The sequence below is a fragment of the Lissotriton helveticus genome, chromosome 1_2, assembly GCF_964261635.1.
Source record: "Lissotriton helveticus chromosome 1_2, aLisHel1.1, whole genome shotgun sequence".
NCBI lineage: Eukaryota > Metazoa > Chordata > Amphibia > Caudata > Salamandridae > Lissotriton > Lissotriton helveticus.
Window position 1 is genome coordinate 447858353 of NC_136058.1, and position 27232 is coordinate 447885584.

The window sequence follows — 27232 nt, forward strand, 5'->3', positions numbered from 1 at the left end:
ATGGAATCAATTGCTAAAACTAAGTTATTCCCTCTGGAGACGTTCTTCCTCATTAACATCAATTGTGCCGACTTTTACAGTAGTGCATACACTCATACTGCATGAAAATGCCCCAACACTGCAACACTGTCCTTGATCCGGGCATTTCCCATTACTTCCCACGTGTGCCTCAAACCCACACCTGTAACAACTGCCATAATGAGCTTTCTCAGCCCAATTCCTTTTTGTTCGGTCTCTGGAGTTCACAGAACAACCCAGAGCAGTCCCAAGAATGCGACTCACTGGTGATGCGCCCTCCTCAGAGGTCAGTTTCTTAGATGAAAGCGTGGAGCGCCCTATGCTTTTAGGAATGTTCCCCTCTCGGGGAGAGTTGGGTTCCTGCAGCTCAGTAATCTATCCTGCAACTTCTTAGAGAAACAGTTAAACACAAACTTGTCTCTGCTACATACATCCACTCTGTTCTCAAATTTGCTTGGGGCTGTCAAAATGCAAAGAGCTGCAATATATTTGTTTTAAAAAGTTGTGACGTTCAAGCGTGATGCTTGGTTCATCTCTAAACTGAATTTTGTAGAGGTTCTGTTCCCGCACGATACTCTTCCCATATTCCAAGTGCTACAACCCTGGTAGGTAATCAACTGCCTATTTGCAGATAATTTCTAAAAACTCTCTGCTAGTTTCTGCAAGAAATTGAATTATTTGTGGCGAAAGAGGAAAAATCACAACCCCTGTCAGAGTGAATTCCCAACGCCATTAAAAGTAACCTGGAGTCAACCCCCTGGTACCTAAGGCACGGAACAGGCAGACTTAACTTAGGACAATATGTAAAATATGTATGCAGAAACCAAAACAGTAAAAGTCAAAATGCAAAACAATAAAAACAAAAAAAACGAAATAGAAAAATAATGTAAAATGTAATGAACAAAATAAGACTAAAATGGCAAAACACAATAAGCGGATTCTGAGAAATGAAATGTAACGCCTCAAGTAGCGATAGTGCCAAGAATCACAAGGTGCCAATGATACTCTGTGGTTCTGAAAATTCTGAATTCATATAATCGTTCTGAACTCGACAATTAAAACTTCATCGAAGTTTTACGAATTTGGTATCAAAAGACCGAGAATGACGAGCACAACATGTACATGTATTTTCAGCACATTTGGGTGACGATTTCACCTCGAAATCGTTATTTGCGTTCTGAACCCTTGGCTTCCATCTATGTGTTGCCCTTTACATAGGCCTTAATCCAGCTGAATTCGATTCCACAAGGCACATACTCCTTAATTGACTTTTCTTTGACCTATAGAAGTTAGAACCATTGCCCCAAGCCAAACTCGTTAGGTCAGTCCCCTCCCAGTGGCCGAACAAGATATCATCAGGGCTCAACAAGCCATAAAACCATTCCAGCGCGCACACCTGCCGTATCTCGCTCACATCTTTCTCTGCTCCTTTGCTTCACTTACTTTATGATGGGGAGGTGCCCGTTTTTATTGGGGGTCCAGCGATATCTGATGAAATGTTGGGCCTTGCGAATGATTTGTTATGGGCAGCACGACGTGAAATATGTACATGTCATCATGACTCTGCTTTTCTTTTGTAACCAAAACCTGTAAATGATACATTACAAATTCGAAGAATGTTCGCCTAAAGCCGAATATTCTGTATAAAGAGAGAAGCCTGACTTTGTAAATTGAAGCAGTCTCCTGAGAATATACTTCCGTGTGTTGTACTTCTAGGACACTTGTTACCTTGGTTTCAGCCAATAAAATCGATCTTTGACTTCACTTAGAAAACTCTGAGTTTCTGTAGGTCTGAATCAGGAAGCACTCGAGGTCTCCGGGTGTGTCCCCTGGCACCGCTGGGTTATCGGTTCTTTACCGGTTCTTAAGAAAACCCAGTACCTCAGTTGGCGCTCAACGTTTGGGGCGATTCCAGTGGTACCAGTCAGCCAGAGGTTCGTGAGGAGCTTCGTGTGAAAATTCCGGAGGACGGCTAACCACTTCAACGACCCCTGCATGTCGACGTGGTCCGAAGGTCTTTGCTGCGAGGTTCCCCGCTTCCCAACGGCTACAAGGACTGCTGCCTTGGCTATCGCCCTGATTTGGACCCTTGAAGTTTGGTATAGCGAAACACTAAGACGAGTCTTCTGGTGACGTCAACGATATTTCAGTTAAGTATAAGTGGAGCGTCTCCCAGTCCTTAGTGGTCTTGGTTTTTGGTATCCTTTGGGATAGTTTTTGTTGGTACTTGCAAGCACCAAAACCGAGGGACTTGTGTATTCACAAGAACTATCGTAATCGATAATCCTTCGAAGTTTGGAACTGGACTAGAGAGCGAAGAGGCCTAGTCTTAGACTTGGGAATTTGTTTTGTCTTGGTGGGAATAATAGGGACTCCCGATTGGAGGACTCATGTCCGGTTCCTCCAGTTGGAACTCCAACTTACGAGTTATATGTGAAATATGGGGTAGGCCCCATCACATACAATGAAGTGTGGATAAAGTACACCAGAAAAGATGGTGTTTTAAAATGGCCCCAATATGGTAGCTTTGATACCGAAATCTTAGATAACCTTGAAGTTAAACTGTTCAAAAAGAAAGCCCGGACGGCAATGTTTGACTCTTTCCGCCTATGGCGTAAGGAGGCCAAACAGAAAGAAATTAAATTAGCTAAGAAAAATAAGAGAGAAGAGAAACTTTCAGTAATGCAAGCAGCTATGCAGTATAAAGACAATGAAGAAGAGCAGATGAGTGAACAGTTGCATAGGCAACGGAAAATGGTAATAGACAAATGTTATCCAGTCTTGCCGACTTCTAAGCAAGATGCAGCAAAAGAACGTGAAAAAGATCCATTAATGTCGCATTTATTAAGTTCGCCTCCCCCCTATGCACAAAATGCTACGGCACCGCCGCAACCTTTAGTTGCGCAACCTATAATTGCATTGCCTCCTATTTCTCCACCGCACACACCAGCTACTCTTCAGCTGGCTTTTGCTCCTCTGATGCAGCCTCCCCAAGGCTCACCAACCTCTTCTGTTTCACCTGTACTCTCTATTTCTCCTAATGCTCCCTCTACGATTTTGCCTAGCGCTCCTTCTATTTCTCCGGATGTATCCTCTACTATTGTCTCTGCCCCTGCCATGTCTCACCCTGTTTTTCCACCCGTTCTTCCTTCAGTTTCACCTTCCATTCGGCAGAAAATGGCTAGCACTGTCACTAACCTTTTTTTGCCTCTTTTCGGGTCGCCTACTACGACCCCTAACAGAGAACGCAGACAGTTGCGAAGTCGACTGCCTGACTATCAAGAGAGAGACTCATTGAATCGTTTAGCACGTAAATGGGTGATGGACACTGGGAGATACGATATAGATTCTGTCATGGAGGTTTTCCATCAATGGGAAGCACCGACACAGAGATATGTTTTTGAACAAATGTGTGTTTTCCTTTGTGAAGATTTGGAAGACAATGATTTAGAATGCATCCCGCAGGAATTGTGTCATGTGCGGTTTAAGTTCGGAGAGGGTATGATTGTAGGTCCTGATGTCAAGAAAGCGATTGAAATATTGTTATCCTATCGGTGTAAGGGGAATAGTTCTGGGTCACAATCTGAGCCTAGTGCATCTAGTAGGAAAAAGGCGCGACAATACCCTATGAGAGAAGTTCCCCCACAATGGAGAGAGGGCGACACCACTGTCGACCCCTCTATTCTGCCACATTTCCAGCGTGTTTGGGTACATGTCCCATGGAAGCGAGCAGAAGTTTTAGCACTCAAACAGACATTACCTGATCCGCGTAAAAATCATGCAGGGTATTATAAGGAGTTGTCACAAACTGCTGGTTCATGTATCATGAATCTAGCCGATATCGATATGTTATTTGGGAATGTTGTTCCACAGCCTTTATGGAGTAAAATTCGCCATACAGATCACGATCAAGAATTAGGTGACTCATGGGCTAATATTGCTACCGCAGATGCTCGACAGGTTGGTGGTGCCAAGCCCGAGCCTTTAATAGCAGAACTCCCCGGTAAAATAGTGGATTACATGAAAACGATAATGCCTGCAATACGTGTAAATTGGGACAAGTTGTCTGCATGCAAGCAGAAGAAAGAAGAAAATGTCTCAGATTTATTCACCAGGTTTGAAGAAACATTTGTCTATCACAGTGGTCAGGATATGACCACCGAAGGTGGTCAGAGATTGTTCGTCGATAAATTCGTGCACAATCTACTTCCAGAATTGTGTAAAAAGTTAAAGGATTCAGAAAGTTCTTGGGCAGTTTCGTCTTCAGCGCAGATATTAGCTACAGCACAGTACTATGAAAATAGGGACAAAGACGAGAAAGACAGAGCAGAAAAGAAAACTAAGGAGTTGAAAACAAAGGTTTTGTTACAACAAGCATATCCGCCACGTGGTGGTGGTAATCAGAATAATAATGGTCAGAATAACTATCAGAATAACTTTCAGCACCCTCAACAGTATCAGAGGGACTCGCAAAGAGTCGAGTATACTCAGCCACGTGTCGCTGTAGGCCCCAATCAGTGTTTATATTGCAAGGCAGAAGGTCATTTTAAGAATAATTGTCCAATTCTGTTACAGCGTGCAAATAGTTCAAACACCAGAGGTCGAGGTGTTCAGCAAGCCTTTAGAGGTAGAGGACGTGGAAACGTCCCCCAAAACGCACGTCCACTTCCACCCCAAAATTCAATGAACAGGTTCGATCAGCAGAACAACACATCTGACAGAACAGCTCAATACTATGTTGATGATTACTATACAGAAAGTGAAAATTGGTAAAACTTATGATTGCTAGGACAGCCATAGACAAAGAGAGGGAGTGGTTTCAGTTCCAGTAGATCAGAGTGGACCATACGTTGAGGTAATTACATCAGGTGTGTCGGAACCTTTTCTTTTGGATACTGGTGCAATGAAGAGTTCTATTATGCACTCCAAACTCCCTGGCGCACCTTTGTCTGGCGAAACGAATGTATCAGTAGGTTTTTCTGGCGCCCCAGTTAGAAATCCAATTTCTGACCCTTTGTCTCTTTCTGTTGGTCCTTGCGAATTCGAAGCACCCCTTATCTTGACAACTGGTTGTGGTGAAAACTTGCTAGGATTGGATTTGGTAAAAAGATCGTATGCGACTTTATACTGTTCTCCGTCAGGAGTACAACTTACTTTAGGTAAAAAAGTGGTTTCTCCCATGTACCTGTCAAGAGATAAACTTCCAGCAGAACTGTCGTTTCTTCCAGATATCCTTTGGGCCACTGGTCCTAATGATGTGGATCTTCTAGAGATCCCACCATATGTTGTAACATTGAAAACCAATGTGAAAATGCCACGAATTCCCCAATACCGAATTTCTAGTGAAGGTGAAAAAGCGTTGCTAGCGATCGTTTATGAATTGATTGAAAAGGATGTGATTGAAGAAACACGAGGCAACGTTTGCAATAGTCCTGTTCTGCCTGTTTTAAAACGAACTGACCCTTCTCAGCCACCTGTGTACAGATTCGTAATTGATCTTAGAGAGGTCAATAAAATAGTTGTGCCACAATTCCCAGTTGTCCCCGACATTACCACATTATTGACTATGATTCCAGCTTCTGCTTCTTGGTTTTCGGTGATTGATCTGAAGAATGCTTTCTTCAGCATCCCAATTGCTGAGGAGAGCAGGGATATTTTTTCCTTCAGTTTAGGAGGTCGCAGCTTCCGCTTTAAACGCGCTCCTCAGGGCTACTGTGAAAGTCCGTCAATATATAGTCAAGCTCTAAAAACACAGCTTGATACGATTGTTTTGCCTAAAGGTGCGACTCTTGTACAGTATGTGTATGATTTGCTCATTGCTGCGGATACTGAGAAAATTTGTAAGAAAGCAACAACGTCATTGTTACTCCATCTGTGTGATTTGCATCATAAGGTGTCACTTTCCAAGCTGCAATATTGCCGACAAGAAGTGACCTACTTAGGTCACCTCTTATCGAAGGAGGGAAGGAAACTGACCCCAGAAAGAATTCAGGCAATAGCGAAATTGAGTGTGCCAAGAACACAGAGAGAAGTGCGTGCTTTCTTGGGCATTACATCGTACTGTAGACAGTGGATCCCAAATTGTTTGTTATTAGCCAAACCTTTGGTGGCATTAACATGTAAAGGCACACCCAATCCCATTCCTTGGTCTGAAGAGTGTCAGAAAAGTTTTCTCGAATTACGCACAGCATTGTGTTCGGCTCCTGTGTTGGGTACCCCCGACTACAGTAAGCCTTTCACATTGTATGTCCACGAGAAAGAGGGCTGTGCATTGTCAGTGTTGACTCAGTTGTTTGGAGGTAGGCAGCGTCCATGTGCCTATTTTTCGGCGACTTTAGATCTGGTAGCTAAAGCATTGCCAAGTTGTTTAAGAGCCACAGCAGCAGCAGCTGTCTCTATTCGACAGTCTGCTGGTCTAGTAATGAATAATACACTGGTCGTGATGGTCCCACATGCAGTAGACACGTTGTTAAATAGAACCAAGACACAGCACTTAACTAGTGCTCGATTGTCCAGTTACGAATTGACACTGTTAGCGAGTCATGTGCACATAAAAAGGTGCAGTACCTTAAACCTAGCTACATTGTTGCCAATTGCAGTTGAATCAGATGTTTCAGAACAGCACGATTGTTTTCTCAGAACAGAGGAGGAGACGAAAGGGAGAATAGATTTATTCGATACTCCTCTTGCTGAATGTGATGGTACATTATGGGTGGATGGTTCATGCTTCAAGCTCCCGAATGGTGACACGACTGCAGCATATGCTGTCACGACTTTGCATACAATTGTGGAGGCTGCACGTGTCCCACATAATTCAGCTCAAGCAGCAGAATTAATTGCACTCACGAGAGCATGTGTGTTGTCTAAAGGAATGAAAGTGACTGTCTATACCGACAGCCAGTATGCATTTGGAGTGGCTCACAGTTTTGCACGATTGTGGAGAGAACGTGGATTCCTGACTTCGCATGGAGCTAAGATTCAGCATGGTCAGTTGGTGAATGAGCTTCTTGAATCACTGACCTTGCCTCTGCAAATGGCGATTGTGAAGTGTAGTGCTCACAAGAAGGTGACTGATGATGTTGGTCGCGGAAATGCATTTGCTGATGAAATCGCGAAGGAAACGGCAAAGAATGTGATGAGCCGAATGTATGTTGCAGGCCCTGCAAGATGGACTGGTGATGTGGGAATGTGTGAAGACACGATAGAGAGTGTGAAGTCCATTCAAGCTGAGGCCACAGAGAAAGAGTTGAGTACGTGGAGAGAAAGTACGGGTAGAATGGATGCAAATGGTTGCTGGATTGAACTATCAGAGCATCAGAGATGGTTGTTACCCGATGCATATGTGCTTGCAGTGGTTACAATGGCTCATGGAATGGCTCATATCAGCGTGAAAGGGATTTGCGAATTGTTGGCCCCAGTATGGAAGAATTCAGGGATTCCCAAGCGTGCAGAGAATGTTGTCAAGAATTGCATGATATGTCTGAAGCACAATCCTGGTAGGTGAACCCCAACTCCAGCTGGTCATTTTGCGCCTCCTACGTATCCGTTCGAGGTTTTGCAGCTAGATTTCATCCACATGGAGAGGTGCAACAATTTAAAATACGTACTCCTTGTTGTTTGTGCTTTCCCAAGATGGGTAGAAGCCTATCCCCTAAAAGACAATACTGCCTTGTCCACAGCAAAAGCCCTTGTGAAAGAGTACTTCCCCAGGTTCGGAATGCCTAGAATGGTCTGGTCTGACAATGGAAGTGAATTTGTGGGTCATGTGATGAAAAGAGTGTGTGAAGGGCTAGGTATCCGGCAGAAGGTTCACGATGCAAATCACCCCCAATCAGCTGGATTAGTAGAATGCTACAATGGCACTTTAAAACTTAAACTGGCCAAAATCCAAGGGAGCACAGGTCTTAAATGGCCTGATGCTCTACCCTTAGCACTCCTGTCCACCAGAATGACTGTGCATTCACGAGTGAAACTCAGCCCCTACGAGATCGTTTTTGGCCGGCCAGCCAATATATGGGGAGTGCCTAGACCCACCAAATTTAGTGAGCTTGAACACCCTGTTTTGCTTGATTATTTGTATGAATTGACGGCTAAATTGCGTGTTTTGCATCAACAGGTCCACAACACCCTGCCTCCGGTCTCTGAGACTCCAGGTCACGCCATTGACCCAGGTTCCTGGATCCTTGTCAGGAATTTCCAAAGAACAAAGAACGACCAGCCCAGGTGGACCGGGCCTCATCTCGTCCTTCTTTCTACAAGATCAGCCGTTCGGGTGGAGGGGAAGGCCAACTGGGTCCACGGGACCCATTGTAAAAAAGTCCCTTTCCCTCTGCCTTATGACAAGTGGGTCCCGAAGGGTGTCACTGACCCAGAACCTGATACCGTGTCACATGCCGTCCCTTTTAATGATTTGCACATAAAAAGAACTGACTCTGAACCAGAAAATGAGAACATTTCGCACAAGGCTGTGCCACCATCCAAGCTATTGAACACTGCAGAGCCTGACCTTTTGTTTCCGGATCAGACAGTACCTGGGAAACAACGATATCATTTGAGACCGAGAAAAACGAACTAATAAAACAATTTCTTTTGCAATTTGAGACCAAAACCTATGGACTAATAAATACATTTTTCCCCTCCAAAGTACTATTTTTGGAAAGCGCAGCTCTCCCATCTAGGAAACTTGCTTATTTTTGTTTTTCGAACCGCCATCCGGGTTCCGCTGCTAGGGCCGCGGTTGATTAAAGTCTTTGGGGTGCAGCTGACGATGTTAGATCGGTAGTTCTGGTTGGTCCAAGGGAGTTGCCCTAGACTGACAGAAGCATCCCTTAGCAGAGGCAACCTCCCACCGCGGGCAGCACTTTAGAGAGGATGGAGTTTCCCGATGTGGAGAGACCTGCCAAACGAACGAACTTAAAGCACAAACTTTGCAACGTGATGACAAAGAGAAGTTTTATAATATTGTGCATTTTTATGCTGTTTAATATAATGGTCTTTTTAATAAGTTATGTTTTATTCTCTTTTCGTGTAACATTTGCACCTACTGCATCGCCCATACCTCCTCCCACTGTTTCCTCTCATTCTTTTCACCCCCTTCCTGACCATGAATCCAATAGAAGGTTAGAGTTCATTAATAACTCCTTTGTTCAGCTTTTACACCAACACCAACTGGTAATGAACACAACTAACTGTTGGGTTTGTGGCCTTATGCCTCACACTACGGATAAAGGTATCCCATATCTAGTTCTGCCTTTCAGTCGTAATGGCTCTGTGTGGGCATACAGAACGATGTTCATATATGCACGAGAAATCCAACCCCTACGTTCTGTAAAAGACAACCTCAAGACTAGCGCCCTAGTAAAAGGTATAGTTGACATGATCAAGGAAGTAATTTCTTATGAAGATACTTCGGATGATGAGATGCTTGCATATATAGGTTGGAACGTGACCGGATATGGAGCTACTCTGAGTGAAAAACCGCAAGCTAAGAGGTCTTCCCCGATCTGGATTGTACCCCATCAGGGTAATCTTTGTCTGCAAGGTAATGGCACGAATCCCAGGGCTCAGTTAGGGAAGAGTATCTGTACTGAAACGTATGTTTTTGGATCCCAGACTTCCCCTGCGTTTTTGGCCGCTAAGGGTACTTATTTCATCTGCCATGATAGAGCCTATACATGGTTGCCCCCTGACTTTTCGGGCTCATGTTTTGTTTCATTCCTGTTGCCTCCCACCTACACAGCAGCGGCGGACTACCACCGGACAAGGATAGTTAGAGGTGTTTTGAGTGAAGAAGACACTGCAGGTCAAGAATTTGGGGACTTTGCAAAGGGTTTTCTGCTGTTCTGGGGATCCATGGCTAACAGTAGGAACATAAGGCAATTAACAAGGGTAGTTGAGTCCACCGTGACCGAAACTGCTGGTGCCCTTAGTAACTTGACTGCTGAGCTCCAGTCGGATGGACTTATGACCCTTCAGAACAGGGTCGCTTTAGATGTCATACTTGCAGACCGAGGTGGGGTATGCAGATTGATCCAATCTAGCTGCTGCATTTTCATCCCGGATAACGCTCCAACCGGGTACCAGGCCATCTCCAAACTACATAAGTTTTCCGAATCTATTCATGTGGATAAAGGAGATTGGTCGTTAATGGGATGGTTCTGGGAACTGATATCTGCCTGGGGATGGAAAATTCTAATGGTCATTGGGATGGTCTTAGCCATTCTTTTCCTGTTCTGTCTGTGCATACAGTGTGCTCCTGCAATATGTGGCCTCTGTGTTACATCATGTGTAAGGAAGCCTGTGTCAAGAGATGAACTAAGTACTAGAATGATGTTACAGCAACATCTCAATGACTTTAGGAATATAAATCTGGACTCAGACTAACATGAGGATAGATTAATTTCCTATGTAAGGGCAAAAGGAGGGTTTGTAGTACTGAAAATCCGAACTCGTGTAACCATTCTGGACTCGAGAATAAAACTTCGTCGTATCATGACGAATTTGGTGTCAAAAGACCGAGAATGACGAGTACATTATGTTCAAGCATTTTCGTCGCGTTCGTGCAATGATTTCACCTCGAAATCATCACTTGTACCTCGAACCCTTGGCTTCCATTTTGTATTTGGCAGCCATTTTGTGTGTTGCCCTTTACATAGGCCTTAATCCAGCTGAATTCGATTCCACAAGGACACGTGCACCTGATGGAGCGAGATAGAAAACAAAATTTTGTTTAAACTCGCAAAGTCATATTTCCATAACATGAATAAAATTATTAATGATTTGTGATATGTCGTGCTAATACAACTTAGATTAAACTTTACACGTGGGGGGACTAACATGTGTGCTCATAAACGTGCATATTTGTTGCATCTTTTTGTTCGTGCAAAATAATAAAATAATTTATTGTTTTCGTTTTTGTCATTACTAACTGCTGCAAACTTAAAATAAGCATGTGCTTGTTTTGCTTTTCCTTGTCTGTGTGATGTCATTTCTACTATTCTAGGTGCATATGGGTCTCATAGATAAACGGAGACTGGTAAATATAAACGCTGCTTTATTTGTTTGCAATGGCTAGGTAACATTTTGATTAATCGGGTGGGTTAATTAATTAGTAAACCATGGGGTGGATACAGAATCTACATTATTTCTTACATTAATACTTTTCTTGTGTTTGTTTTATACTAGAAAACATAAGTTGCCTGCTATTGGGCCTAGCTAATTGAGCCGCACAAAAAAAAAAAAAAAGAGCTGATCCATAATTCTGCAGAAAGTCACGAGACGCCCATTCTGAATTAAAACGTTTATTGAAGCTGTATTCACAAAGCAAAAAAAACTGATGAGCTGACATCATTCTGTCGGACATGGCCAAGGTCGAAAGTGAACTTTTTGTCAGTCCTTAACTTGGCATCCGCGGAAGTTGCACTGAAAGGCTATGGAAGCTGCGAAGATGACTTAATACAAAGTTGCAATCGCAGGAAGCCTCTGGCTTCACGTGGAAGAGACAATGGTCTTTGTAAGACATGATTTTGTGGAACTTTTTAAGAAACGGGTGACATGTCACTTGTCACTCTCAGCCAATGGGACGTCGAGTAATTCTGAAAACTTTCCTTTGCCTGTTTAGTTAGCGTAGAAAGGTATAAAAAGTCATGCCCTTAGGGTTGGGCTGGCTGCTGCTTTCTGACTTTCCGATGAGGGTGATGTGCTGCTGGACTTTGCGTGGAGCACGTAAGAATCCTCAAAGATCTTTACTTTAATTTCTGTCTATTTAGCTCAGTTAGGGAAATAGGTTTTAGAAATGCTAAACTTTATATAATTTCTTTAAAATTGATTCAATTGCTTAAATTGTATTTTTCTCATATTTCTTACCATCATACTTGCTATATTGCAAATAAATTTCATTTATAAAACTTTCAACTTATATACCATAATTTAGAAAATAAAATCTTACTTTTGACAAACAAGCTGGTCTTGGTTATTCAGAAGTATAGGTTACCTTTAGCTAGATCACGTCGCCTATGGTGGTCGTTTAAATGGTTGGGTTTTATTCTAATGACAATATTCTTTCTGCAAATGTATAAAAATGTATATAGGGTGTAGATAATGTGTATATAGATTTATTCTGACCACCTGATTCAGTAGGCCCAAAAATATATCAGGTTCATAAATGGGTCCATATTCAGTATAGAATTTTGTTTATAGGTTATGAAGTTGGGTAGCGTAGTTTATGATATATTTTCTATAGCCCGCTGGATCAATTCTCTGGTAGCAGAAATTGATGGTTGCTAAGGGGTAACCAAGGTAATATGTTGGTTGCTAAGGATTACGTCATGGTATGGAAATAGGATTGATGTTTTAACACATGTTAAGTTCGTTTTTCGTGCCTATCTGTAAACTATACCGGTATAGATTGTGTGGCGAGAAATTAGTCACGCAAGCCATCTGTTCAGTTTGTAGTGATATCGCCGAGTATCACAAGAGGTATCGCCGTGTACCATAGTGTTGTCGCCGAGCAGCACAGTTTTAGGGCTAGGTCTGAATCTTGTATAGTAAGGATTTTCTAAGAAATCAAAACAGCATGAGAATAGGGACAAAGCGCCTTCCATAAAACTCACTGTGATGAGAGTATTAGTTATATCCGAGCTTGAGTGAAGGGTAAATTTAGCGTCGGTACATGATTATCTATAAACAGGTTAGAGTCCTGTACGGGTACATGTTTCATATCTATAAACAGGTGAGAGCCCTGTACGGATAACGTCGTTATTTTGCTAACGGTGCATGAATTCTATAAACAGGTGAGAGTCCTGTACGGATTTCATGTGTGTTTGAATTTAGGGAATTTTCCGTGTAAAAGTGCGAGTTTGAATTGTATTTTATGTTCAAGTGGAACTCTTAGAACTTTCACTTCGCGGTGGGTTCAGAGCAAAGCGAGTTCATAATTATACGTGTTAGAAGGGTGGGGTAAGGTTACTCTACTGACAATTGAATATTATCCTTAGTGTGAATAGCGCCGTCTATTCCGAAGTGTGGATACTTGAATGTATGTAAACTATCCTAATTAGTGAAACGAACAGATGTTGTCTTTATAAGTCATTGTTAAGAATTAATTTACACTGAAAAGTGTTCTTAAAATGGCGCTGTGAAAAGATTTTGTGAAGGAGGGGTAAGCGCCAAGAGTGAGAAGCGAGAAACCGCAGCTGCTGTGTACGTCACAGAGCCGCGCTGGGATTGGGTGACCTACGTCACAAACTGTATTCTGATTGGCTCTTGAGTCTCTGACGGCCTGTGAGCAGATTGGTCGTTGGGAAAATCTCCAAATTTATTGGTTGAGCAGGAAACTGACGTAGCTCAACTGCCATTGGTTTGTTGGTGTGTTTTGCGCACGGATTGGTTGTTTTGCGGAACATCCCGGAAATATTTTACGAACGATTTTGTGAATTAAATTTAACTTTTAAAAATGAGTTATCATTTTAAACATGTTGAGAAAAAGACAACATTATTTCAGAAATTTAAGAATTTATTTTCACCTGACAAGAAAATCGAAACGCGAGGTGGTAAACTACTTCATAAGTATAAAACACCTGCAGCGTACATGGAAGGTGAATACGGATATCATACTGTCTTATGGTTCGACAGTTGGAAACGCTATACTAAAAACGACGGTGTTTTGGCTTGGCCTGATGATGGTTCATTTAATGTAAGGGTTTTAAGAAATTTACGAGAGAAAATGAATGCTCTTGTTCCAAAACCGAGACCAACTCAATTTGAAGCTTTAGTTGAATGGGAAGACGAGATGTATCAGTTACAAAGAGAAGCTAGTGGAATTAAAAGACCTTCTAAAAATCCATCATGGAAAAGAGAAACTCATGAAGATAGATTGCGAATGTGGAGACAGGGAAACATGAGTGAAGGATTATATTTAATTCATGAAATGGTAATGGGTTCTCCTACAGGAAAATCTATGGAAAGTGAATCTGAGGATGCAATTATGGAAGAAATATATACAACTGCTAGAAATAAACAGCCTAATCAGCCTTTGAGACCTCCTAGATCATGGTCTACTCCGGTGGTTTCTACTGAAACTTCACCGAGTGCACCTCCAATTAGTGAAGCTCCTAAACTTTATCCAAATAATTGTGAAATCACTGAAACTCCTAGAAGACCAGAATTCGAGAATGCTCGAAATGAGGGTAGACATTTTTCAATGACTCCAAGAGCAAGGGAACCTCCAAAAGATTATGCAAGAGAGACAAGAAATGTTGAGGATGTTGATTATAATGAATATTTAAGGTCTGAAGAAGAATTAATTAAAAGAATGACAAAAGGCATGGAAGCTGTCACAGTTCCAGTAACAATAGGTCCTGTTCAGACTGTATTTGATCAAAGAAATACAAACAAAACTGGATTAACTATTCCTTTAAATACAGAAATTCAAAAGCCTGCTGAAAAATTTTATTCAGACTTGACTGAATTAAACACTTCTAGATCGAGAATGCCTGATTTAACGTTTAATGAGGATTTATCTCCAAAAACACCAATGGGTGCTATGTCAGATGTAGGAAGTCCTGAAGTTAAGGTAACCACACCAAAACTTGATGTGGCCAAATTAAAAGCGAATATAGAAGAATTAATAATTGGAACAATTGGCCCAGATAGTTTAAATTACTATCGAGATGATGAACTACTATTCATTTGCAAAAGTATTCAGTGGAAAACGAAAAATAAATATGATCAATTAGAGGATCTAGCAGCAGAACTTGAAATCGATGTGAGTAAACAAAAGAATTTTGCAAAACATTACAGATTAGATTTTTCAGAAAGTGACATTGAAAGTTTGAACTCAATGGGAAGAATAGTTCATATTAAAGATTTGATTGTCTATATCAAAAAGCTAGGAGAACTGAACAAATGGAGAGTGAAATGGACCAAAAGGAAGGAAGATGAGAGATTGGAAAAATTGTCAAAACAATTTCCAATGAGAGAAGTTGCAGGTGGAGGATATGTTCATGTCCCATGGTCAAGACAAGACATTCTGTTAATCACAAATGACTTTCCTAAATTAAGAGAGAAACCTGTTGAGTGGTACAGGCAAGTCGATAGATTTATCAAAGTGTCAAAAGTTCTGTGGATTGATTTGGATGGATTTTTTGACATTGTTGTTCCATCTGATCTTTGGACAGAATGCAAAGTATCTATTAGTTGGCCAAAAGCAGAACCTGAGCGAATTAAAGAAACAGGTGCCCCAAATCCACTTGTAATGGATTTCTATGAGAAAGTAATTGTTTGGATGAAAAACAAAATTCCACCCAAAGAAGTCGATTGGGTTAAAATAGAAAGAACAGAACAGGAAACAAAAGAATCAGTTCATTCTTTTTATGAAAGACTATTGTTAATCTTTAAACAATACAGTGGTTATGAAAAATTAGATGAAAAAGACATGAGTCATTTTATCTATAGATTTGTTTATGGACTAAAACCTGAAATTGGAGAAATGATCAGAACTAGTATTGTCGGATGGCAAGCACTATCTATAGATGATATTCTGAGAAAAGCAAAATATTGTAGCGATGAATTAGAAGTAAAACAGAAGAAGCTGAAGGAGAAAGCCATGTGGGCTCAGGTAAAGATGGCTGAGCAACAGATTGCCAGCATGGGAAATAAGAACACTAATTTTGTTCAAACTGGAAATACAAACCAGATACAAGGAAAGTTTAAAGGTAATAATTTCCCAAAGAAATTTAGCCCAAAGATAGAAGAGCTGAAACAAAGATTACCTTGTTTTAATTGTGGCGAAATTGGACATTGGAGGGACGAGTGTCCTCATCCTCCTAAAAACTTAAAGAATCCCTTATTGAATCCACAGATGCAGAATGGTGTTAACCTGCAGCAACAGCTACAGATGCAACAGGGGTTAAATGAATTTAATATTCAACGACAGTTACAACAACAGCAACAACAACAGGTGAATAATCGTCAAGACCAATTGCCACAACCACCTTTTCCGAATTGTGGGGGAGTTCAAAAATATAATCCAAACGTGGGATTTCAGGGATGTGAACAGGTAATAAAACCACAAAAACAGCAAAAGCAGCAAAGGGTTCAAATGCAAAATGCTTCACAACAATTTTTATTAACAGAAAGCCAAGACAGTGATTCTGATGATTATTGCTGACGGTGCCCGAGAGAGGAGGAAGAGTGTGTTGTTGGAGCCACTCTTGAGGTTGACCAGTCTGGTCCTTATGTAAACGGGAAAGTTAATGATGTAGACATCACTTTTCTAGTGGACACTGGTGCTACCCGTTCTACTGTTAGATCAGTGGAAATTGAAAACCTACCTCTCTCTGGGGATACCATCCAAGTTGTCGGAGTAAGTAATCAACAAATTAAAACAGACTTAACTGATCCAGTACCAGTTGAAATTGGAAATTACAGAGACAAACACAGATTTGTGGTTTGTAATAGTAGCCCAGTAAATCTATTAGGTAGAGACATCCTATGTAAGATGAATTGCAGAATATATTGTTCTCCTGAAGGAGTTGAGTTACAAACAATGGAGGAAGATGGTTTGTATAGAATGACAATGATGATGATGGAAGCAGAAGAAACAAAATTGTTTCCTGCATTTGAAGAAAAGGATTTACCTGAAGAGCTAAAGGAAACAGTGAAATCTGAAATATGGGATTTTACTGGGAATGAGATGGGTCTGATGAAAAACGTAGATCCTGTTAAAATTGCATTGAAGCAGGGAATAGAATTTCCAAACACTCCACAGTATAAAATGAAGACAGAGACAATTGAAGGTATTACACCTGTAATTGAAAAATTAATCAAGCAAGGTGTATTAGAGGAAATGAAGAGTAGCTCTTGTAATTCACCAATTATGGGAGTTAAAAAGTCTAACGGAACATTTAGGATCGTACAAGATTTGAGAAAGGTTAATCAAATTGTCATTCCATGTTGTCCTGTGGTTCCAAATCCAGCAGTAATTCTATTTCAGATTCCATATGATGCTGAATGGTACACAGTCATTGACCTTTGCAATGCATTCTTTACTGTTCCCTTACACCCAGACAGTTATGAAATCTTTGCTTTCAGATTCCAAGGTAAGACCCTTGGATGGACAAGAATCCCTCAGGGCTATACAGAAAGTCCTTCAATCTTTAATGAATTGTTAAAAAGATCATTAGAAGATTTAGACTTACCAGGTAGGTCTACGCTGGTGCAGTATATTGATGATTTGTTAATAGCTGCAAAGACAAGAGAAAATTGTGTAACAGACACAATAATTCTGTTAAATCGCCTTGCAGAAGAAGGACATAAAGTGTCCCCAGCAAAACTACAGTTTTGCAAACAAGAAGTAAAATATCTTGGTCACAGAATTGCAAAAGGAAAAAGACAAGTAACAATAGAGAGAATAAAAATGATTCAAGCAATGTTACCGCCAAGAACACAAAGACAGGTCAGAATGTTCCTGGGAATGGTAGGTTACTGTCGACAATGGATAAGTGGATTTTCAGTAATTGCAAAACCACTACAAAGACTGACCAAATCAGATGTAAAAGATCCAATTATTCTCAATGATGCTGAGATGGAATCTTTTGAGAACCTGAAAAAGAGCTTATGCCAAGCTCCTGCTTTAGGTATGCCAAATTATGAGAAAGATTTTGAACTGTATTGCAGTGAGAGAGAAGGATGTGCATTATCTGTGTTAATTCAGAGACATGGAAATTTAAAGAAACCTATTGCATACTTCTCTGCAGTTCTTGATCCAATTGCAAAAGCATTACCAGGTTGTTTGAAAGCAGTTGCAGCTACAAGTATCAGCCTTGAACAAAGTGAAGGAATCATTATGGGATTTCCTGTGAAAGTTTTTGTGCCTCATTCAGTTGAAATATTACTGACAAAAGGTAAGACTCAACATTTAACAAGTAGCAGATTGACAAAGTATGAGAAAATCATACTGGGAGCAGATAATGTTTCGATTTCAAGATGTTTGAATCTGAATCCTTCTACATTACTGCCTGATTCTGAAATTGTTGATGATATTGAAACTGAACATGAATGTTTAGATGTCATGGAATTCTGCACTAAACCCAGAAAAGACATCAAAGACAGACCTTTGCCTGAATCGGATTTTGTCTACTTTGTAGATGGCTCATGCTTAAGATCCGAAGGTGGTGTCTTGAAAGCTTCATACTCAATTTGTACAGTCGAAGATGTTGAAGAAGCATCATGTCTTGAAGGAGTTCGTTCAGCACAAGTGGCTGAATTGATTGCTTTAATTCGTGCATGTGAAATATCAAAAGATATAAGAGTTACCATCATTACTGATAGTCAGTATGGATACGGAGTTGTGCATGATTATGGACAACTCTGGTCACAGAGAGGATACATGACATCAACAGGATCACCAATTAAAAATGCAGTTTTCATTAGAAGATTAATAGAAGCAATACAATTGCCAAAAGAAATTGCTATAGTTAAGTGTGCAGCGCACACTAGAGGAACTGATTATATTTCCAAAGGAAATGCCTTCGCAGACGAAACAGCAAAGTACTGCGCAAGAAAAAATTATTCTTACAATCGGAATAGAAGTACAGAAACTGATTCAAATTCATTAATGCTAACAACTATTGTAGAAACATGGAATGAGATTAGAGATTTACAAAACGAAGCAGAAGATGAAGAAAAAGACCTATGGTTAAGATCAGATTGTAGACCACGTGATGAAGATGGAGTGTGGGTTTACAAAGATGGCAGAGTAGTTTTACCAAATTGTTTGATTTCTGACATGGCCAGATTATATCATGGTCCTGCACATTTAGGAAGAGATTCTATGGTCAGACTTTTTAGAGAAACATGGTTCAATACCAAATTTAGAACCATTGCAGAATCTTTTTGTCAAAGGTGTTTATCATGCCAACAAATGAATCCAAACAGAAAGTCAGTGGTGGGGACAGGAATAATTGGTCGAGAGGGTGGTCCCTTTACCAGGTTACAAATAGATTTCATTGAAATGCCCTTACACAACTGTTTGAAATATGTACTTGTAATTGTATGCTTATTCTCAAGATGGGTAGAGGCTTTCCCTACACGACATTGTGATTCAATTACAGTGGCAAAACTAATGCTCAGAGAAATCATCCCAAGGTACGGTTTTCCAGTCACTATTGAGAGTGATGGAGGAAGCCATTTTGATAACAAACTGTTGAAATTAATTTGTGAAGCTATGAGCATTGAGCAGAAAAAACACTGTGCATACAGACCAGAGGCATCAGGTGTAGTTGAACAAATAAATGGAACTATCAAAAACAGAATTGGAAAAATGTGTCTAGAAACAGGAGTTAAGTGGACTGATGCTCTTCCACTTGTTTTGATGTCATTAAGAAGTACACCAGATAAAAAGACAGGTTTGAGTCCTCATGAAATTTTAATGGGAAGAGTTATGAGGCAAGCTTTTGTACCTGTAGGTAAATTGTTGAGCATAAATGACAGTGCGATTTTGGATTACTGTAAAAGGTTATCTGATATGGTAACTTCTGTGTCTAATCAGGTGGGAACTGAAGCTCAATCAAATGACAAAGTTTTGACACATGATCTGAGACCTGGAGACTGGGTCAGAACGAAAGTACATCGGAGGAGGAATTGTCTATCTCCTAGATGGCAGAAACCTAGGCAGGTAATCTTAATCACTACTAATGCTGTGAAGTGCAGAGGATTGAAGCGCTGGATTCATCCAAGTCATACTATTCCAATACCAACTCCTGAGAATTCTGATGTTGAAAGTGATACCACAGATGACTCTGATTCTGAAGCAGAAGACAGAACAGAAGGTGAAGTAATTCCAGATTCTGAAGATCGACAAGAAAGTCGACATCTGGAAACTGTGCCAGTGAATGGAAATCTGACAAGAAAAGACTTAGAAATAATTGAAATAGATTCTGAAGGTGAAGAGAATTTGTTAAAAGGAAAGATAACTGAGGATTCAGTTGTCTATATTGAAGACAAAGAAGCTGAACCAAAAGAAGTTTCAGACCAGGAGAGTATCGAAAGGCAGAGAACAAGCTCTGAAGTAAGGAACAAAAATCCAAATTCTGGGAAGCTAGAGGTAATTGAAGAAGAAGAGGAGAACGAATTACCGAGTACCAGTGATGGAAGACAAAGTGAAGTTCCTGAAGGAGTGAAATTGCCGAATAGAGAAGTTCCTGAGTCAATTGAAATTTCAGACTACGAAACTGAAGAAAGTGACGTGGAAGGTGAAAGTGAAAACGGAAAGAAAAGGACTTGGAAGTCAGAATCGAATAGTTCTGAACCAAAGAAGAAGTACGTGAGAAAAGCAGACTACTGGCCTGGTGGAAGATTGAGAGTCAGATTGATTAAAAAGCCAATAGAACAAGTTGAAGAAATCAGTAGTCAAAAGAGTCCAGGAAAAGAAATTGGAGTTGGAAGAAAGATTGAAGTAATATCGAGAAAAGGGAAGAGAATAATTAGACCAAACCAGAAATACAAGTCTCCTGAGTGGACTTACTTAGTAATTCCACCTGTTATTGACATATATGATAGTAGTGAAGAAGAAAACGAAATCCAAGAAATTAGTGACAATGATTGAAGTACAGAATTATTAAATTGGCAAAAGGCTGAAGAAATCCTGTTAGTTGACAAAAGGTCGAAGAAAAACTGTTTAGTTAAAGGAAACTTATGTATGACATAAGGTCGAAAAAATCTTGTTTAGGGTTATAAAAGAAAAATATATTTTAAAAGGGGGGTGTATATAAATTTTAAAATTTATTTTTATTTTTGAGGCTAAAACTAACCTAAAAATGCCTTACGTTAAGGAGAGCACTTCAAAATGTTCTGTTTTTAAAAGATGCTGTAAGATGACTCTGGTGTGTCTGCTCATTTTAGTTCTGCTCTGGTTGGTGCTAGCTGTGATTATACCTTTAGAAATGAATAGAGAATTACACAAAGTTAACATAACAAGCAAAGCTCTGGTTAGCCAAACTAAACATAGTGCATCTGCAAAAGTAATCGATCATCAGCCTAACATTCATCAAGATAAATCAATAGGTGATTTTTCAAGCAATACATTCACAAAGCTTTTGAGTGAATATGTAAAGGTAATGGATGCAAAGGACTGTTACGTCTGTGTTAAGTTACCTGCTTCTGTTTCTGAGGGAGTAACATATAATATGCTTCCTCTCACTTATGCTGTTACATGTAGTGTATTAACTAGTTTATTTTATCAAACTGGTCGTTTAGAATATTACTATTCAAATTATGATGAAATTTTTGCTAATATTAAGATTGATAATGCTTTAAATAAGCATAAGAAAGCAAAACAATTGAGAGAATATTTCCTTGTTACTAACGAACTCACTTATGAGTATGCTTATAAGAATAATCTAACATGTAAATTAAGTGCTGAAGGAAAGAAATTTTTGAATATGGTTGAGGAGAGAAGAGCAATTTATAAGAGAAATGAATTAGTCAAGCAGACTAAGTCATCCTTCTGGCAAAAAGAAGATGAGAAATTAAATGGCAAAATGCTTGAAAATATTGCAATTCACATAGACAAACCAGTTAGTGGAAAACTTTGCATTAGAAGAGATAATACACTTTTTGATAATTATTTTGTAGGTGCAAGCAACTGTGAAGATACTTATCAGATTATGGGAGGTTGGGGATTTAAAGGTGGAAAAGATCCTATCTTCCCTGGAATTTATTTTGTTTGTGGTGACAAAGCTTACTATAACCTTCCTGACCATTGGTATGGAACTTGTTATGTGGGAATTGTTTTTCCTAAAGTGTTTCATGTTGACAGAGATTCAGAAGGATTGTTTAAAATTCATAATTATGTAAATAGAGCTAAAAGAGAAACTTTTACTGAAGTTCTGGGAGATATTTTTCAAGCTGTAATACCTTTTGTTGGTATAACCCTAAATGCAGGGAGAATCAGAAAATTGTCCACTATAGTTGATAGATTATCAACTGACACTGCTGATGGGTTTCAATTAGTGAATGTTGAAGTTATTGCAATTAGATCCATGGTAATTCAAGATCGTCTTGCTTTAGACATACTCCTAGCGAAAGAGGGAGGAGTCTGTGGCATTTTACATGTCCAACACTGCTGTACATATATACCGGATGAAAGTAAGAATATTGAAATGTATATTAAGAATATTACACAAATGCATTCAGAAATAATTCCTTTAGAAGAAGAAGATTTTACAGGGAAACTTTCAAAAAGGTTTCAAGCAATTAAAAACTGGTTTCATAATATCGGAAGTTCAATTCTTGGCAAGATTCTGGCACCTTTGATTATAATAGTATTCATTTTTATTTTGACTAAAGTAGGTTGTTTGTTACATAAAAGAAAGAAACATATGAAGGAAAAGAAGAGAATCTATAAACTCAGAAAAGAAGAGGAAAGGGAGATCGAGTTGCAGGAGTTACATAGAGAGCGTCATGTTAATTGCAAAGATTATGCTGAAACAGACTTTTAGGTTTACTAATACAAATGAATTTGAATCGATTTCTTAAAAAAAAAATTTTATTTACCAAAATTTTGAGTGCTGGTGTGGTGATTTGTTAATCACCAGATGAGGGAGTTGATGGAGCGAGATAGAAAACAAAATTTTGTTTAAACTCGCAAAGTCATATTTCCATAACATGAATAAAATTATTAATGATTTGTGATATGTCGTGCTAATACAACTTAGATTAAACTTTACACGTGGGGGGACTAACATGTGTGCTCATAAACGTGCATATTTGTTGCATCTTTTTGTTCGTGCAAAATAATAAAATAATTTATTGTTTTCGTTTTTGTCATTACTAACTGCTGCAAACTTAAAATAAGCATGTGCTTGTTTTGCTTTTCCTTGTCTGTGTGATGTCATTTCTACTATTCTAGGTGCATATGGGTCTCATAGATAAACGGAGACTGGTAAATATAAACGCTGCTTTATTTGTTTGCAATGGCTAGGTAACATTTTGATTAATCGGGTGGGTTAAGTAATTAGTAAACCATGGGGTGGATACAGAATCTACATTATTTCTTACATTAATACTTTTCTTGTGTTTGTTTTATACTAGAAAACATAAGTTGCCTGCTATTGGGCCTAGCTAATTGAGCCGCACAAAAAAAAAAAAAAGAGCTGATCCATAATTCTGCAGAAAGTCACGAGACGCCCATTCTGAATTAAAACGTTTATTGAAGCTGTATTCACAAAGCAAAAAAAACTGATGAGCTGACATCATTCTGTCGGACATGGCCAAGGTCGAAAGTGAACTTTTTGTCAGTCCTTAACTTGGCATCCGCGGAAGTTGCACTGAAAGGCTATGGAAGCTGCGAAGATGACTTAATACAAAGTTGCAATCGCAGGAAGCCTCTGGCTTCACGTGGAAGAGACAATGGTCTTTGTAAGACATGATTTTGTGGAACTTTTTAAGAAACGGGTGACATGTCACTTGTCACTCTCAGCCAATGGGACGTCGAGTAATTCTGAAAACTTTCCTTTGCCTGTTTAGTTAGCGTAGAAAGGTATAAAAAGTCATGCCCTTAGGGTTGGGCTGGCTGCTGCTTTCTGACTTTCCGATGAGGGTGATGTGCTGCTGGACTTTGCGTGGAGCACGTAAGAATCCTCAAAGATCTTTACTTTAATTTCTGTCTATTTAGCTCAGTTAGGGAAATAGGTTTTAGAAATGCTAAACTTTATATAATTTCTTTAAAATTGATTCAATTGCTTAAATTGTATTTTTCTCATATTTCTTACCATCATACTTGCTATATTGCAAATAAATTTCATTTATAAAACTTTCAACTTATATACCATAATTTAGAAAATAAAATCTTACTTTTGACAAACAAGCTGGTCTTGGTTATTCAGAAGTATAGGTTACCTTTAGCTAGATCACGTCGCCTATGGTGGTCGTTTAAATGGTTGGGTTTTATTCTAATGACAATATTCTTTCTGCAAATGTATAAAAATGTATATAGGGTGTAGATAATGTGTATATAGATTTATTCTGACCACCTGATTCAGTAGGCCCAAAAATATATCAGGTTCATAAATGGGTCCATATTCAGTATAGAATTTTGTTTATAGGTTATGAAGTTGGGTAGCGTAGTTTATGATATATTTTCTATAGCCCGCTGGATCACACCTTAATCGACTTTCCTATGACCTGTACAAGTTGGAACCATTGCCCCAGGCCAAACTCGTTAGGTCAGTTCCCCTCCCAGTGGCCGAACAAGATAGCATCAAGGCTCAACAAGCCATAAAACCATTTCAGCGCGCACACCTGCCGGATCTCCCTCACATCTGTCTCCACTCCTTTTCTTCATTTTCTTTATGATGGGGAGGTGCCCGTTTTTATTGGGGGTCCAGCGATATCTGATGAAATGTTGGGCCTTGCCGAGTGATTTGTTGCGGGCAGCACAACGTGAAATATGTACATGTCATCATGACTCTTTTTTCCTTTTGTAACCAATAACTGTAAATGACATACTACAAATTCAAAGAATGTTTGCCTGAAGCTGAATATTCTGTATAAGAAGAAAAGCCTGACTTTGTAAATTCGAGCAGTCTCCAGAGAATATACTTCCCGTGTGTTGTACTTCTAGGACACTTGTTACCTTGGTTGCAGCCAATAAAATCGATCTTTGACTTCACCTAGAAGACTCTGAGTTTTTGTGGTCTGGATCAGGAAGAACCCGAGGTCTCTGGGTGTACCCTGACACCGCTGGGTTACCGGTGTCTGTGCCGGTTCTTAAGAAAACCCAGTACCTCACCAGGAACAGGGTGCAAGCCACACACTGACTTCAAATCTATAACAGGGTGCAGGTCACATGCTCACTTAACACCAGGAACAAGATGCAGGCCACACACAAACTTAAAACCAGGTAGAGGGTGCTGGCCACACACTTACTTAAAACCAGGAACAGGGTCCTGGCTACATACCCACTTAAAACCAGGAACAGGGTGCTGGCTACATACCCACTTAAAACCAGGAACAGGGTGCTGGCTACCTACTCCCTTAAAACCAGGAACAGGGTGCTGGCTACATACTCACTTAAAACCAGGAACAGGGTGCTGGCTACATACTCCCTTAAAACCAGGAACAGGGTGCTGGCTACATACTCACTTAAAACCAGGAACAGGGTGCTGGCTACATACTCCCTTAAAACCAGGAACAGGGTGCTGGCTACATACTCACTTAAAACCAGGAACAGGGTGCTGGCTACATACTCCCTTAAAACCAGGAACAGGGTGCTGGCTACATACTCCCTTAAAACCAGGAACAGGGTGCTCTGCCTAATACTCCATGCGCCCTACGCAAGTTGAGTCTCAATAACAGTGATCAGACGGTTGGCCAGGAGCTTATTCAGAATCTTTTGTTCTGCTTTTAAAAGGGAAACCGGTCTGTACGTCCCACATTCAGTTTTAGGAATCCCTTCCTTATGGATAGTTATTATGGTGGCCGTCCTCTGGTCTATTGGTAGGAACCCCTTGTTTCTGGAGTCTTCAAACATGGACCAGAGTTATGGGGCCAGTGTGTCCGGTCGCAGTTTATATAGTTCGATCGGAAGTCCATTAAGACCAGAGGCCTTCCCTGAGTTAAGGGACCTGATTGCTTTCGCTATTTCACCGTTGGATATGTCGCTATCCAGAAAGTTACAGTCGTCCACTGGGAGCTTGGGCAGCGTTATGTCAGTTAACACTTGATGGGAGTCCTCTATGGAATAGGGAGAAACTGAGGAATAGACAATGCCAAAATGGTCCTCAAATTTGTCAACAATACCTTGTGGATCTGTGAGGGGGCTGCCCCCCTCCATATGAAGTTCAGCCACCAGCCGGCTTGCCCACTCTTTTTTGTCCAGCCACTCTAGTAGTTTCCCCGCTTTGTCTTCCACGTCATATAACCGTCTCAGCGTGGCTCTCCCCAAGGTTTTGGCCTGCTCAGTCGCCAACGCCCTATACTCCTGCTGTTGGAGCTTGAGATAATGGAGTTTGTCTGGTGTAGCCTCTGATTCCAGGTCAGTTTTTAATTGGTGAATCTCCGCCTCAATGGCAACTATCTCTCTCTGGTGGTCTTTCTTCTTTCCAGAGATTAAAGATAAGGCCTGACCCCGAATCACCGTCTTGAAGACCTCCCGTAACGTCTGCGGGATGTACACTGATCCCTCATTGTTAAAATAACTATCTATCGCTGCTAGAAGTTCCTTACAAATTTTGAAATTCCGGAAATACCATGGGTTGATGGGGGCCCCCGTCCCACCTGTTTATAGTTAAGGACTATGTGAAGTCAAACTAGCGAATGGTCAGAAATACCCCTGGCCAGGTGTTAAATCTCTTGGATGTGCGCCACCTGAGATGCGGGAATTAAAAAAGAATCTATGCGCAAGAGGCTCCCGTGTGCCCTGGAGTGGAAGGTGTGCTGCACTGTGTTTGGGTGATAGGTCCGCCAGCCATCCACCAGCCCCATGGTCTCAAGGAATTCAGGAAGCAAACACGCTGTGGGGCCCACCCCTCGGGGGGGATGAGGATCAAGCTCGTCCGATACTTCAGAATTTAAGTCCCCTCCTAGTATCAACAGGCCCTCCGGAATAGCCAGCAAGATTGTCCCCACGTCTCTGAAGGTGGTGGCTTGTAAGCCTGGCGGTACATAAATCGACATAAGTGTGATGGGGTGTCCCTCCCATGTACCCGAGACCCCAATGTACCTACCACGGTCGTCTGTCCAGGTTGCCTGTACCACCAGTGGAAAGGATTTTTTCATCATAATACCCACTCCTCGTGAGCTAGAGGTGAATCCTGCATGAGCCAACATGGTGTAACCCCCTCTGTGTAATGCTCTGCATGCATTTCCAATGAGATGTGTTTCTTGAAGCAATATAAAATCAAGGGCCTAGTAATTACTTTTTGAAGATAATTTAGGAGTAGGTTGAAGGTAGTTAGGTACTGTTTGGGGTATGTACTCTGTGTTTTTTGGTTGTTGTTGCGTGCAAAACTAGGTAGATTGTTTTATTTGAGGTATGGTTAGTGCATTGTAAGTTTAGAGTTATGGTTTGTTTGGGAGTGTTACTTATATGTAGAGTAGTAGCTGTAAGTATGTTTTTGTTTGTTTTATACTATTTTTAATGTATGCTTGTGTGGGACGGATTTGTGTTATTTATTTTTCAGATACTTCAGATTTTGTGATGGTTCTAAGTATT

General features: G+C 40.3%; 1 protein-coding gene across 1 annotated transcript in view; it reads right to left on the reverse strand.

Moving 5' to 3' along the window:
* Positions 1-27232, reverse strand: part of LOC144805579 (uncharacterized) — a 483457-nt gene that overhangs the window by 321160 nt on the left and 135065 nt on the right. Inside the window, 1 exon segment of the mRNA XM_078672106.1 lies at positions 25666-26295. Within this exon segment, the coding sequence (XP_078528232.1) occupies positions 25666-26295 (630 nt within the window).